Source organism: Eptesicus fuscus, chromosome 24 (assembly GCF_027574615.1).
Source record: "Eptesicus fuscus isolate TK198812 chromosome 24, DD_ASM_mEF_20220401, whole genome shotgun sequence".
Classification (NCBI taxonomy): Eukaryota; Metazoa; Chordata; class Mammalia; order Chiroptera; family Vespertilionidae; genus Eptesicus; species Eptesicus fuscus.
In genome coordinates this window covers 5,267,918-5,283,499 of record NC_072496.1, presented here as the reverse complement: position 1 = coordinate 5,283,499, position 15,582 = coordinate 5,267,918, and the positions used below count along the sequence as shown (strand labels likewise).

Sequence of the window (15,582 nt, the reverse complement as noted above, 5' to 3'; positions counted from 1 at the left end):
GTTAGAGCATCGTCCTGAAACACCAAGGTTTCAGGTTCAATCCCTGGTCAGGGCACTTACAAGAATCAACCCATGGCCCGGCCGGCATGGCTCAGCGGTTGAGCATCGACCTATGAACCAGGAGATCACGGTTGTATTCCCGGTCAGAGCACATGCTGGGGTTGCAGGCTCGATCCCCAGTGTGGGGCATGCAGGAAGCAGTCGATCCATGATTCTCTCTCATCTTTGATGTTTCTCTCTCTCTCTCTCTCTTCTCTCTCTCTCTCTCTCCCTTTCTCTCTGGAATCAATAAAAAATATATATATTTTAAAAACACACCTGAAACCCAACTCACTAAAGTCAGTGTGGGGAGACTTTATCTCGTGTTTGCTGTTAAATGGGCCAATGAGAAGGGAAGCTGGTGTTATCAGGGACCAACGACACGGGGCAGGGTTGGCACTAAGAGGTGTTTCCTGTGCTTTGTACCCCACAGGCTCAGGCTGGTGACTCAGAAATCTAGAAGGTCATCAGTCATTTAAAAAATTAACCTTGTAAATGGTCATTTAGACTTTATCCTGAGCCCTGACTGGTTTGGCTCAGTGGATAGAGCGTCGGCCTGCGGACTCAAGGGTCCCAGGTTCGATTCCAGTCAAGGGCATGTACCTTGGTTGCGGGCACATCCCCAGTAGGGGGGGGGGGGGAGGTGCAGGAGGCAGCTGATCGATGTTTCTCTCTCATCGATGTTTCTAGCTCTCTCTCCCTCTCCCTTCCTCTCTGTAAAAACATCAATAAAATATATTTTTTAAAAATAATTTATCCTGAGCGAAGCCACAAAGGTGGACTTGGATCCACCTGAGTCAACTGAGAAACGATTAGACCAGGAAGTGGGTTTCGCGTGGAAGAGAGAAAACTTGACAACACGGGGCACCCATAGCTCCCTTGTTACCAACAACTGGTGGGGAACAGGGACCCCATTTCAGCAGCAAATAAAGCTATGACGTAACCACAAATACACTTGGTTAAACTGTGTAAAACACATTGCAAAAACTACAAAGCTTTACCAAAAAAATAAAAAAAAAACAACAACCCACAAAAACCATAAAAATAAACCTGGTTAATAGGTAAGAAGTCTCTTTATTGTAAAGAGAGTCATGATTCTCTCGTTAATCTATAGATTCAATACAAACCAAATCAAACTAACAGGATTTTCATGGACACGAGACTGACTGCAAATCCATATGGAATGGTAAATCAAGATAATTTTGAAAAAGAAAAAGAGAGGGGATTTGACCTGCAAGATAGCAAGATATTGTAAAACATTGGTATTGCCCGGCAGGCGTGACTTGGTGGTTGAGCATTGACCTATGAACCAGGGGGTCAGGGAGAGATTCCCCGTCAAGGGCCCATGCCCGGGTTGCGGGCTCGATCCCCAGTAGGGGGCGTGCAGGAGGCAGCCGATCCATGATTCTTTCTCATCGTTGATGTCTCTCTCTCTCTCTCTCTCTCTCTCCCCCTCTCTTCCTCTCTGAAATCAATAAAAATGTGTTTTACAAAAATAAAAAGAGCCAAAACCGGTTTGGCTCAGTGGATAGAGCGTCGGCCTGTGGACTCAAGGGTCCCGGGTTTGATTCCGGTCAAGGGCATGTACCTTGGTTGTGGGCACATCCCCAGTGGGGGGTGTGCAGGAGGCAGCTGATCGATGTTTCTCTCTCATCGATGTTTCTAACTCTCTATCCCTCTCTCTTCCTCTCTGTAAAAAATCAATAAAACATATTTTAAAAAATAATAAATAAAATAAAATAAAAAGAATGGATACATGCTAAACTCACAGCCAGGTCTGATCCTGGCCATCTCTGGGAAATGGGGGAAGAGACAGGAGTGGGAGGGAGTAATGCTTAAAGAGACTTGAGCTTTGTTTCAAATGCTCTAATTTTACGTATGAATGGCTATTTATGTATATCTTAGGTGATTTTAAATCATCTCAAATAGAAAATGTAGACATGATTTTCACAAAGGAGCCTGCTTCACCCAATCAGTCTTGACCTGCCTAACCCTCCCCCCTCCCAAACACATCTCCACAGACTGTTCTGTTTGCAAAGACTTCGGACTATGTAGCATGTTCGATTAAACAGGAAATGAAGAGCTGATGCTTTCCATTTTACAGACTACATTGCGGTTAGCCTATTTCAGACGATTGGAGACTTTTCCCATCTGGTTTACACCATTAGCATTTCCCTCCTTTGCGTCACACTATTTCCATCCGTTTTAAGACTCACATAGGCTTCTACTGTTAATCAATCAGGTTTTCTTTGGGGAGCACAGACCATTATTACCAAGGGAGAAAAAAAATGAGCGAGGAGAGTGCAGTGCACCAGAGGGAAGGTAGGGGGCAGCAAAGGCACATGAGGGTGCGGAGGCTCCGCCTGGGCCTGAACCACCGGAAACCAACATCCTTCACAGCAGGGGACTTTCTCATCAAGCTACCATTGGCACCATTCGCTTGGAGAGAAGTTTAATTCGGGTGAAGCAAGGAGAATTTTATCTTATTTATTTAAATATATTTTTATTGATTTCAGAGAGGAAGGGAGAGAGGGAGAGGAGAGAGAGAGAGAGAAACATCAATGGTGAGAGAGAATCATTGATCATCGATCGGCTGCCTCCTGCACGCTCCCCCTGGGGGTGGAGTCTGAAACCCAGGCATGTGCCCTTGACTGGAATCGAATCCGGGACCCTTCAGTCTTCGGGCCGATGCTCTATCCACTGAGCCAAACCAGCTAGGGCCCCAAAATTCTCTTTAGTGGGTATTCAGTTCAATGAAGAGTCAATAAATGTTGTTAATTGACTGCTGTTCCTTTGTTAATGCAATTTGGGGTCCAGTTTATCTCAGAAGACACCTCCCTCAGAACCAGGCCCTAAAGGCAGGTGGCAACTTCTCAAACAAACTTGCGCTTGGGGACTACCACAAAGACAGAGCATGGAGCACCCTTGTGGGGGGGGGGGGCTGAAGACCAATTCCTGGAAGCCCGTTACTCCGGGAGTTTGGGGTGCTTTTTCTCAAGCACGATTTGCAACGTCTGCAGCTAATGGTTTTGAATGAAAGGCTTGGGACTCGAGTAGATGACTAGAACGCTTCAGAGGCTTTGGGGGGCCATCAACTTGAGCTAAGGGTTTGCATTTCCAAGATACCGCCAAGTGCATTGTGTTTCTGGGGGTTGATGGCTTGGTTAACCCGTGACTTCTAACGAAGGAGGCGCTCGCTCGCTCGATGAGCGGTTCCAAATGGGAGTCAAGGTAATGGGGTGGAAATTTAATAGCCCCAGTAATTTTCACGCTGAGTGGTGACTAATGAACCTGCTGAGCCCTGGCTATCTGTCGTGTTTAAACAACTGTATTTGTAGATGGTGTGCTAACAACGGCAATTGTTTTTTTTTTTATGTGTGTGTGTGTGTTTTTAAAGTGGATTTCTACTTCTCACTTTGTTACAAAGGGAGTTTTTGCTTGATGAGAGGATTTCTGAGTTTACCCAGGGAAGTTCGTCCCCTTTCCTTTTGACAAGTAATAGGGATTAAAAGCAATTAAGCAGAAGAACTTGGCCGGCCTGTGGCTTGTGCGTAGCTATCTTTAACGTATTCCTGCTTTTCTGTCCTGTTGACTCAGCTGCGATGCTCTCAAGCATTCTCACTTAACGGCGTTAAAGCTGATAAACTGGAGCTAGATTTGTTTCCATTTCTAAAGGAGTTTACATAGTGACCTGCGGTTTGGATAAACCATTTGTATAACAAACATATGGGGGCACGCTGGACGTTAATATGTAATGTGATCAAGGGGAAAAAATCTATTCAAACTAAAAAAATTGGGAGAACTGGAGTCATAATGCTGCCAATTTCTTCCTCCCCCCTAATTTCTATAACGCAAAAGACTTCAGCTAATCACCACGTTCTGTATAACCACCTGGATGTTGGTGGTCTGACTGGACCCACAGTCCTCCCCCCGCCCCCGCCCCCCGGTCCTGTCCACTCCACACAGGGCCCAGGGCTCATCACAGTGAGGGCAACACCAAGGTTTGTACAAGGGAAAAACAAACCTCGAGGAACTAGAGACAAGGTCACGGACAAGGTCACGGACACTGACTGCAGGGAGGGGAAGGCAGAGAAGGTCACAGGGGGTCCTACGTGGCTGCTGGAGGTTCAAATGGCATCACCTGCCAACTGAGAAGCACCTCCAAAGGCTGCCGTTCTCGCCCAACTGGCGTGGCTCCGTGGTTGAGCGTCGTTCGACCTCTGAACCAGGAGGTCACGGTTCGATTCCAGGTCAGGGCACACGCCCGGGTTGTGGGCTCCATCCCCAGTGTGGGGTGTGCAGGAGGCAGCCGATCCATGATTCTCTCTCATCATTGATGTTTCTATCTCCCTACCTCTCTCTGAAATCAATAAAAAAATATTTTTTAAAAAACAGGCTGCCGCTCTTGGGTCAGTGTTCCTGACGGGCAGGCATGGCAGTGAGGAAGGGGGACTTAGCTCATTCGTGACTCAGGTCGCTGAAATGGAATCGCTTTATACAAAGTTAATGTGAGGGGGACGGAGACTAAGAGGAGTGTCACATGCAGACTTTCAACCCCGCAGGCTGCGCAAGTAGGGCCCGGGGCCTGGGCCTGGGGATAAGGAGTCCCCGCCCTGAGGACTTGCCACCTGAGTGGGCATCGTCTCCCTTGCAGACCCTGTGTGCACTCTCCTTTACTTTTTCTTTTTTTTTTAAATATTATATTTTTATTGATTTCAGAGAGGAAGGGAGAGGGAGAGACAGAGAGAAACATCAATGTGAGAGTGACACATCGATTGGTTGCCTCCTGCAGGCGCCTGGACCAGGGCTGGAGATTGAGCCTGCAACCAAGGCACATGCCCTTGACCGGAATCGAACCCGGGACCTTTCAGTCCTCAGGCCGAGAGGCTCTACCCACTGAGCCAAACCGGCTAGGGCTGCGCTCTCCTTTGTTCTGCTGACGTGCGTGCCTCTTATGGCACCTGGCCAACCCCACTGCTGTGTCTGTCCCGGGAGAGGGGGAGGGTCCCCCCTCTGCTGAAGCTCCAAAAGGTGCCGAGAGCTAGGGGGACAGATGCCCAGCACCTATTACAGCTGGTGCGCTCGCCCTGTGTGAGCGAAGAAGCTTTCCTGTTGTGTTGTCTTTGGCGACTGGGAGACACAGTGGGCAGTGCTCAGACTTCAGATAAGAAGCAGCTGATGAACTTGCTCAACAAAAACAAACAAAGGCAGGGACAGGGTGTCCCCAAGAATGGATACACACGGGAACAGCTGAGAGTTCAGTTTTGAATATGAAATGCAGTTTAATAAGCACAGCCTTTATAATTATTCCAAGTGTGTGCACACATTTTTGGGGGGACACCCTGTATATTAGACAAGTTAGAGAACACCCCACCCTGTGAATAGTGCCCTGGAAATAGTGCTGCCTGGCAATTCTCAATGATCATTACTATTGGATTAGGAGTTATTACCTTATTATTTATTTATGTTAATCATCACCTGAGGACATCTTTCCATTGGTTTTTATTTATTTTTAAATATATTTTATTGATTTTTTACAGAGAGGAAGGGAAAGGGATAGAGAGTTAGAAACATCGATGAGAGAGAAACATCGATCAGCTGCCTCTTGCACACTCCCTACTGGGGATGTGCCGGCAACCAAGGTACATGCCCTTGACAGGAATCGAACCCAGGACCCTTCAGTCCACAGGCCGACACTCTATCCACTGAGCCAAACCGGTTAGGGCTCCATTGATTTTTAGAGAGAGTGGAAGGGAAGAGGGAGAGACAGAGAGAGGACCATCGATGTGAGAGAGACACAGCCTTTGGTTGCTTCCCGCACACGCTCCCACCACGGCTGGGGATCCAGCCCGCAACCGAGGTCTCTCTCTAACCCAGGATCCTTCAGTCCGCAGGCGGGATGCTCTATGCACTGAACCAAACCGGCCAGGGCCATCCGTCCTGGAATACATTTCGAGGGGAGCATCCTGGTATCCCCATACAGGTGGGGAAACGGAGGCACGCAGCGCTTCAGTAACCTGTCTGGAATCCCGTAACAAGCTAGCATGTCTGCAGGTGGGGGCTGAGCGCTGTCTGGCTCACTCCCGGGTTTTTCCTGTGCATGTATCTCCATTCTCATATTTCATTAGGAACTTCGGGGTTTGTTCCCATTCTTTTAAGGTGCATTGTTTGTAGGTGTCAACCTAGGGGTGGGAGTGGGGCGGGCAGAGGGTGACATCGTCAGGTCTGGGGCTTATAAAACCAAAAGCGGGGCCGAAGCCACGGTGGCCCACGAAGTCCCCCGCAGTGGATTAGGCCACAGGACAGCAACGGAGACAGAGCAAGCGCCCCTGATTCAAAGTCACAGATGCCAACGCACGTGGGCACTGGGCGAACCTGGGGCGCCTGGCGCTGCGGGGTCCGGAACCACACGACACAGGAGGCCTGGCCGCGTTTCCAGGACAACCGCGGGGGGAGGGGCGCCCCTGCTAAGCCCCGCCCGCGCTCTAGTGTTTTGGGGCCCGCGTGGTCCCGTCCCATTGGCCGCGGAGAAGCCCGAGCTCCAGGGGGCGGAGTGGCCTCTGCAGCCGCAGGTCCCGGTTCGCTCCGCCAGGGCTTCCCTTTCCGGGCGGGACTACAATTCCCACAAGGCCCCGCTCTCGGGGCGTGCCCGAGCGCGGGGGGCGGGGCCTGGAGGGGCGGGGCCTGCGGGGATGTGGTAGGGGCGCTGCGCTCGCCGCTGCACTCGCAGCCGCCGGCGCGCGCGGACCTCTGACCCTGGACTCTGGCCGCCGCCGGCAGCAGCCCCCGCGGGTCGTCGCCCGGGCCGCCCACGGTTCCCCGGCCCCAAGGGGCCCTGCCGGCCGCGGTGCGGGGCGCGGGCAGCATGAGCCGGGCGGCCCGGCGGGCCGGCGCGGGGCAGGGGGTGGCGGCGCTGCGGCTGCTGGTCACGCTGAGCCTCCTGCGGGGCGTCGTCGAGGCCCAGGTGAGCGGGGGGCGGCGGGCGACCTGTCGGGCGGGCGTCCGGGAAGCGCCGCCGCGCGGGGTGGCGACCTCGGGTGACGGCGGGGAGGAGGAAGCGGGTGCGGGCCCGAGGGGTTCCTTCCGAGCTGATGGTGGAGCCGCTGGGAGGGGGCGGGGGCGCCCAACGCCCCGCTGTGGGTGGAGCACGGGCCCAGCAACGCCCCCCTGGAGAGTTGGGGCGACCTGGGAGCAGCCCCACGGCCTGCGGGAGCCGAGCGCCCCGGGAGCGGATGGGACCTCACTTCCTGAACTTTGGGGCTGGAGGTCTCGGCTGTCACCTGCTTGGGACACAGTGTTTTACCGGTTTGTGCCTCTGCCCATGGGTCCAGGTGCAGCACGTGGCAGGCTGGGGCTGGGGCAGGGGCTGGGGCAGGGGCAGGGGCAGGGTCTGGGGTCTGGAGCAGGAGCAGGGGCAGGGGCTGGGGCAGGGGCAGGGTCTGGGGTCTGGTGTTGGGGCAGGGGCAGGGTCTGGGGCAGTGGCAGGGTCTGGGTCTGGGGTCTGGAGCAGGGGCAGGGTCTGGGGCAGGGGCAGGGGTCTGGGGCAGGGTCTGGGTCTGGGGTCTGGGGCAGGGGCTGGGGTCTGGGCAGGGTCTGGGTCTGGGGTCTGGGTCTGGGTCTGGGGTCTGGTGTTGGGGCTGGGTCTGGGTCAGGGGCAGGGTCTGGGGCTGGGGCAGGGTCTGGGGCTGGGTCAGGGGTCTGGTGTTGGGGCTGGGGCAGGGGCAGGGTCTGGGTCTGGGGTCTGGGGTCTGGGGCAGGGTCTGGGGCAGGGTCTGGGGTCTGGTGTTGGGGCTGGGTCAGGGTCAGGGTCTGGGGCTGGGTCTGGGGTCTGGTGTTGGGGCTGGGTCAGGGTCAGGGGCTGGGGCTGGGGTCTGGTGTTGGGGCTGGGTCAGGGTCAGGGGCTGGGGCTGGGGCCAGGACCGGGACCGGGACCGGCTGCCAGTGGGTCTCGGTGGGAGCGAGGCGTGTGTTACACACAGTGTTCCATGGGCTGGGAATCGGAGGGGTAGTGAGTGCCCAGATCTTTGCCCTCAAGAGGCATGTTTGCTTCGCGTTTCACGGTCGAATTGGGCTGCACGGCTGCCAGGTGCTGCTGTTTGCACCTGCCGCCAAGAGGCAGCACTGCCGAGAGGAACGAGGTGTCTCAGGTGCCCGGTCACCAGGGAGACGTGTTTTGAAGCCATTTGTGCTCCTTGCTAAGAAAAAGCAGAGGTAATGATGAGTATAACCGTGTACACATATTTTTCTGACTCTATTCAGACACTTTTTTCATGGCCTTATGGTGCTCTCTGCACTGAATCCCAGAATGCCTGAATAGTCTACTGTGTCCATGTTTGAATCTTTTATTAAAAAAATAATTTTTTTATTGATTTCAGAGAGGAAGGGGGAGGGAAAGAGAGAGAGAGAGAGAAAAATGTCAATGAGAGAATCATTGATCAGCTGCTTCCTGCACACCCCCTCCTGGGGATTGAGCCCACAACCCCGGGGCATGTGCCCTGACCAGGAATCGAACTCTGATCTCTTGGGTCATAGGTTGACACTCAAACCACTGAGCCACACCGGCCAGACTGGATGCTTGTTTTTGAGTGGAATTTACATTTAGATGTAAACATGAGACGTTCTAACATGAGATTTTCTCATTCTCTCTCTCTCTCTCTCTCTCTCTCTCTCTTCTTCACTTACTACTAATTATGTGTATTACTGCTTCATAATTGCATCTATGCTTTCAACTTTATTATATCCACGTGAACATATGTGATTTTCAGTTCATTTCATTCACTCAGTGAAATGAAAGATTTGTGCATGTTCCAACTGGCATTGTGCCAAACGATCCTCAGAAGTGAGTACGTTTGTTTTTTGTTTCCGGTGGTAACTTTCTGATATAGTGTTTGATTGTGCTTTAGATAGTACTTTAGTCTGTAACAGGTTTCAGTATCCATTCTCTCATTTTATTTGATGTGTCTCAGAAATGAGCCTCTTGCCGTCACTGAAGTTCAGAGAGCCCACGTGACTAATATCTCACCTCGGTCAGTGAGGAAGGCAGAGCGGAGGCCCAGTGGGCCCCTCTCTTTCTTTTTTTTCTTTTCTTTAATATATTTTTTATTTTTATTTTATTTTTGTTGTCTAAAGTTTTACATATGCCTCCTTTCCCCCCAATTGACCCCAACCCCCCCAGCCATTCCCACCCCGGTCTTTAATATATTTTTATTGATTTCAGAGAGAAGAAGCGAGAGGGAGAGAGAGAGATGAAAACATTAATGATGAGGGAGAATCACGGATCGGCTGCCTCTGGCACGGCCCCCACTGGGGATCAAGCCCGAAACCTGGGCATGTGTCCTGACCGGGAATCGATCCGGCACTTCCTGGTCCATAGGTCGGCACTCAGCCTGGCGGGGCAGCGGACTCTCTGATCGGCACAGGGCACCCCAGGGTGCGTGCTCCTTTGTCGTAGAAAAGGGAAGCGCAGGGAGTCCCAGGAGCAGGCAGAGGGGAGACTTAGTTCCTTCATAGACTAAACCGGAAGCAAGACAGCACAGCGTAAAGGAAAACGTAGATTTTTTTGAAAAATATTCTATTCACGTGCAATCATTGAGATGAATATATTGAATACATCTCATTTGATCTTTTGGTTTTGAATACCACCCATATAATCGACTCCCAGAGTCTCCCGACTAGGAGTCTCCGCTCTGGGTCCGAATATCCAGCCACGTCTCGCTGTCTCCACTCGGATGCCGACTTGATCTTGCCCCTCGACCCCCCTCGTCCCAGTCTGCCCCCCCCCCCCCGTACCTGCTGAGCCACCTCACCTCTCCGCTGGTCCTCAGACGGGGCAAGTGTGTTGTTGCCTCGAGCCTCGATGCCGCGCACCGTGTCCTGGGTCTTCTGGGGTCCACTTGCTCCCTTAGGTTTCTGCTGAGGTGTCACCTGGTCAGTCTGGTCCCCTCACTCAGGGTACCTTCTCTGATGACACAAGATCCAAGCCAGACCCTCCACCTCGCTGTGCACTTCGGTCCTCTCACTGCCCGCCTGAACTCCCCGGGGGCCTCCTGTCTCCTTGGGGGAGCATGCAGCAGGGTATGAGGTCCTTGTCACCCACCTGTCCTGGCTCGGCGCTCTGAAATCCCCGCATCTCCTGAGTGTGAGGAGTGTCTTTCAGTCCCTAATACTGATGTTGTGACTTAGGTGGGGAGCCCCTAGGTGGGCACAGGGTGGCCTGACCTCCAGGAGGGGGCGGGGTGCTGGAGACAGAGCTCCACAGAAGCTCTGAAAGCTACGGGGTGTGGTGGGGTGTGCTGGGCTCCCAGGTGGGTGAGGACAGAGCCGGGTGGGAGGGTGGCTCCGAGGTGAGGAAGGTCCGCCTCGCCCCTCCCAGTGCCCTGCCCTGCGCCTCTCTCCCATCTGGCTGTTCCCGAGCTGTCGCCGTTACAAGCACCCAGTCAACATTAGTAGGGTGTTTTGTAGGCCATTCTAGCAAATTATCCAACCTGAGAAGGGGGTCCTGGGAAACCCCGGTGAGTAGCCCTCAGTGCAGGGGGCCCGGGGTTTGGGGCTGGCCTGTGTGGTGAGGGACGCCCTGTGTGGCTGAGCCCTTAATCTGCGGGCTCTGCTCCAACTCCTGGTGATACCAGAGCAGAATGGGGCCCAGTCAGTGCTGGAGAGCTGCCTGGTGCTGGAACACACTGGGTTAAACCTATGCTTAGGCCTGGGAAAGGGCACGCAGTACCTTTCTGACCGCGACAAGTAAAAATGTTCAGTTCTCCAGAATGGGTGTATCTGATCCTTCGTTGTTTTTTATTGAACTGACCAGAGTAAAAAGGGACTCCTTTGTTATGTATCTCAATGAGCAAGTACTGGCTAATTTGAATGTACAGATTATCTTTTTACGTACTAGCACAGGTTTGTTAAGGTTCAAACATCACTTACATATTTTGAATTATATATATATATATATATATATATTTTTTAGGTCATTGGAGTCCTGGATGATTGCTTGTGTGATATTGAGAGCATCGATAACTTTAACACCTACAAAATCTTCCCCAAAATAAAAAAGTTGCAAGAGCGAGACTACTTCCGTTATTACAAGGTATGGTTATAATTTCTTATTCTGTTAGTGCCAAAGGTTTTTATATAACTGTCTACAGATGTGACTTTTATCACCCATTTAAAAACTCAGAGTTTTTTTTTTTTTGTTTTGTTTTTAAAGCTTCAATTTTCTTTTTTCTTTTAAAAAATATATTTTATTGATTTTTTACAGAGAGGCAGGGAGAGGGATAGAGAGTTAGAAACATCGATGAGAGAGAAACATCGATCAGCTGCCTCCTGCACACCTCCTGCTGGGGATGTGCCTGCAACCAAGGTACATGCCCTTGACTGGAATCGAACCTGGGACCCTTCAGTCCCCAGGCCGATGCTCTATCCACTGAGCCAAACCGGTTAGGGCTAAAAACTCAGGTTTGCCCAAGCTGGTTTGGCTCAGTGGATAGAGCATTGGCCTGCGGACTGAAGGGTCCAGGTCCGATTCTGGTCAAGGGCACATGCCCGGGTTGTGGGCTCGATCCCCAGTAGGGGGGGTGCAGGAGGCAGCCGATCAATGATTCTCTCTCATCATTGATGTTTTCTCTCTCTCTCCCTCTCCTTCCCTCTCTGAAATCAATAAAAACAAAACAAAACAAAAAAACCCCTCAGGTTTGACTCTCCTCAGCACCCTATGTGCATCTTTTATCACTGGAATGTATTAGGTATTACACTGACAACCTGCTAGCCTGGTTTTTTGGGTTTTTTTTAGATTTTTAAAGAGAGGGGGAGAGAGAGAAGCATCAATCGGCTGCCTCCTGCACACCCCCAAGCGGTGGATCAAGTCACAACCTGAGCATGTGCTCTGACCTGGAATCAGACCGACCACCTTTTGGTACAGGGGACAATGCCCCATTGAGCCGCCCCGGCCGGGGCTGAAACCTGTTCATCTTTTTAAACTCTAAGAAGCTGCACCCTCTTCCTATGTTTGGGGAATTCTTCATCTTTCACTTTCGCTTTTGAGGCAGAGACTCTTCCCTTCACAGAAGCTGAAAGTGCCGGGGACTTGTTTTGTCAGCCCGCCTCGGACCTTCGGTTCTGCCGCCCAGACACACCTGCTCAGGCGCTGAGCCTAACCGGGCTGAGGGCAGGGTCCTGTGCTAGGTTGCTCCCCATGTCAAGTTCCACAGTTAGCCATACACTCTGGGAGCCCCAGCCAGGCTGGGGGTGCAGGCCAGCGCCACCCCCAGTCATCCTGCAGGATCGGTTCTTAACTCTAACCGTGGTCACCTCCAGGCCCTGACAGAGCATCCAGCAGCAGGTTAAAGGCAGCAGCAATAAGGCAGGACTCAAAGGAATCGTGTTTTAAGTTTTGGCCTGGGTTGGAGCAGCGGCTGGGAGGAGGGGGGCTAAGGGATGGGGGGAAATTGGGGACATCTGTAATGCTGTGAACAATAAGAAAGAGAGAGAGAGAGAGAGAGAGAAGAAAAGAAAAGAAAAGAAAAGAAAAGAAAAAGAAAAGAAAGAAAGGGAAGAAAAATGAAGGCAGAAAAAGAAAGAAAGAGAGAGAAAGACAAAGACAAGACAGAAGGGAAGGCAGGCAGGCTGGCCGGCCGGAATTCTCCTCGGTAGCACTCCCCACACTTGGTTATTAGAGAAGCATGCAAATACGGATGTCCCCAAAAATGTCCACACACACTCTGGATAATTATAAAGGCGGTGTTTATTAACATGCATCTCGTTTTCAAAATTGAGCTCTCAGCTGTTACAGTGTGTGTACATTTTTTGGGGGTGGGGGGTGACACCTGTATATAATTTCTGTTCCTCCGGTAGACGGTGAGTTGGGGGGTAGTGCTTTACCTTCATCTTCCCTGAGAGCCCACCCAGCCCTGACACGTCGGGGTGCTCAGACACACCTGTTAGGTGAGGGCTTGGGAGACCCTGGAAGAAGCTGAGGTGTGAAGTCCGAAAATGCTTTCCACTTCTCCAGATGAGCCGTGCACTCGATTTCATTCCTTTGTGAAATGTCAGAGGACAGAGCACATCATTTATTTATTTTTACGTTTTAATCCTCACCCCAGGATATTTTTCCATTGATTTTTAGAGAGAGTGGAGAAGAGAGGGAAAGACAGCGAAACATCAACGTGAGAGAGACACATCGATTGGTTGCCTCCTGCACGAGCCCTGACCAGGGCCCAGGCTGGGGTGGAGCCTGCAACTGAGGTACATGCCTTTGACCAGGATTGAACCTGGGACCCTTCGGTCCCCAGGCCGATGCTCTAGCCGCTGAGCCAAACCGGGTAGGGCGAGCATCATTTATTATTAATTTTAAAAATTAATGTTACATCTGGGAGTCTGGAGCACGGCAGGCATTTAGGTTCTGAACCATGCAGGCGCCTTGGGACAGGAAGCTCCTCCCTCACCCTGTCCCCGGCCCCAGCACGGGGACCCCGAGGAGAGCCTGCAGAGCCGGGACGCGCGTGTGTGCTCACGGGGACTCGTTCTTTCTCTCCAGGTCAACCTGAAGCGGCCGTGCCCTTTCTGGGCGGAAGATGGCCATTGCTCCATAAAAGACTGCCACGTGGAGCCTTGTCCAGAGGTAACGCACGCAGAGCCAGCGGCTGCGCTGGGACGGGGCCTATGCCTGGCTGACTCATTCCATGCTCTCGTGAATCTGCACCTTGTTTCAGAGGCAGAGAAAATGCTACTGGACCTTACATTTCGAGTTTAGAGTGGGAATTAAAGCGCGTCAAGTGGGGAAATTTCAGGCTTGGGATTAGGTCTCCAGTCGGTCTTTTTACAATAGATAAGAAAGGTTACCTTTATTCTTAAGGAAATGTTACATTTTAGATTTTGTTCTTTGATATCTAGCATAATTGGTCATGTTCTTTTTCATCAGTAATTTGTTATGAGCTATATTTTCATGTGACTTTTAGCTTTTCTTACCTAACCAGTTAGTGTAGTTTGCTGTCCTTAAAGGTATGACAAAACTATCCAAACAGATGTCCTTCCTAATGGGAAACATTTTAAAAATATATTATCTTCATTTTCCTTTAAGAATATAGTGTGTTTTTAAAGTTTTTAGTTTGAAATAATTTCAGACCTAGGGAAAAGTTGCAATATTCCATTTTCCATATGCTTCTTATTCAGAGTCCCTAAATGTTAATGTTTATCACATTTGCTTTATTATTCTCTCTCTGTATATATTTATTAATATAATTATATTCTGAACCACTTAGGTATAAATTACAAACCTGATCCTTTATCCCTAAACATTTCAGTGGGTATTTTCTTAAAAACAAGATTATTCTCTTATCTAACCCCAACATAATTAGCCAAATTAGGAAATTGGTATTATTGACTTTGTAAGAAAAAAGCTGAACCTACTTGCAGTTCTTCTATTGGTAAGCTCTAGGTAATCGTATGGGCCAGAGAACTTAACTCTTGCCATCTGTATTAACCCAAAATTGCCTAACCTGTGTCAATTTCGAGCAGAAATCAAAATTGAACATAACTATTTCAAAAATTTTGAAATTTTTAAAACTTCTGTTTTTGGGGTAAGAAAGTTTATGGAAAAAGAGATCTGGTCATTTTATAAACCTAAAAATTGTCTAAACTGTTAAGTACTGCACGGAGAGTCTACGTTAGAGCTGTTTAGCTGCTCCGATTCTGTGTGTGTCATTCAGTTTTCTATCCTGTGACTTACAGTCTACGTTGGTATAACTCCTTACCTTTCACTCAAAGAGGCAGTGTCAGTACAGCATTGGAATGACTGTGCATTTTCTCCTGTGGAATAAAATATTCCTTCTAGTAGAGCAATAGCATTACTAGTTTGTGAAGAAATCTCAAAAAAATGAAAATTGCTTTTACAATTTTTGTTGTTCTTTTAAGAGTAAAATTCCCGTCGGAATTAAAGCTGGGATTTCGAACAAGGTGAGTCGCCTTCTTCGTGCCTATTTCTTCTTTACGTGGGGCAACGTGCTTACTGCTGGCGGGGTGCAGAAGAGCGCACGATGTGGTTGGCTGGAAATGGCTACTTCTTTTTTTTATGTATATATTTATTTTTATTGATGTCAGAGAGGAAGGGAGAGGGAGAGAGAGTGAGAGACATCAGTGATGAGAGAGAATCACGGATCGGCTGCCTCCTACACGTCCCACACGGGATGGAGCCCACAACACGGGCCTGTGCTCTGACTGGGAATCAAATCATGACCTCCTGGTTCATAGGTCCATGCTCAACTCCTGAGCCGCGCTGGCTGGGCAGGGAATGGATACTTTTTTATTAAAATACTTCTTTATTGAAGATCTGAGCATGCCTTGCCTCTTCTGAGCATGCCCAATTTCCTGTGTCACTCACGTGTATCTAGACACCATACACTTGTAGTTTCCCACGATGGCACGGACACATGAGGCCCTCAGCCCTCCCCTCTGCTCCCTTGTGAGGCATCGTTTCTCCACTTTCTTCCGGCTCTCTCCCCCTCACCAGGTCTTTTGTTCACGTTCACACTCTTTTGTTTGTTTGTTTGT

General features: G+C 50.5%; 1 protein-coding gene across 4 annotated transcripts in view; it reads left to right on the top strand.

Moving 5' to 3' along the window:
- Window positions 1–6,728: 6,728 nt before the first annotated feature.
- ERO1B (endoplasmic reticulum oxidoreductase 1 beta) overlaps window positions 6,729–15,582 on the top strand; it is a 28,167-nt gene continuing 19,313 nt past the window's right edge. For 3 of the 4 annotated variants that reach the window (XR_008555364.1, XM_054713116.1, XM_054713114.1), the window contains exons 1-4: window positions 6,731–7,003; window positions 11,006–11,125; window positions 13,571–13,654; window positions 14,947–14,988. Coding sequence is in view for 3 of the 4 variants with exons in the window: in XM_054713116.1 (XP_054569091.1) it covers window positions 6,905–7,003; window positions 11,006–11,125; window positions 13,571–13,654; window positions 14,947–14,988 (345 nt within the window). In the remaining variant the exon portion in view is untranslated. Of the gene's footprint in view, window positions 7,004–11,005; window positions 11,126–13,570; window positions 13,655–14,946; window positions 14,989–15,582 lie in introns of all 4 variants that reach the window. The other variant, XM_054713117.1, reaches the window with a different exon arrangement.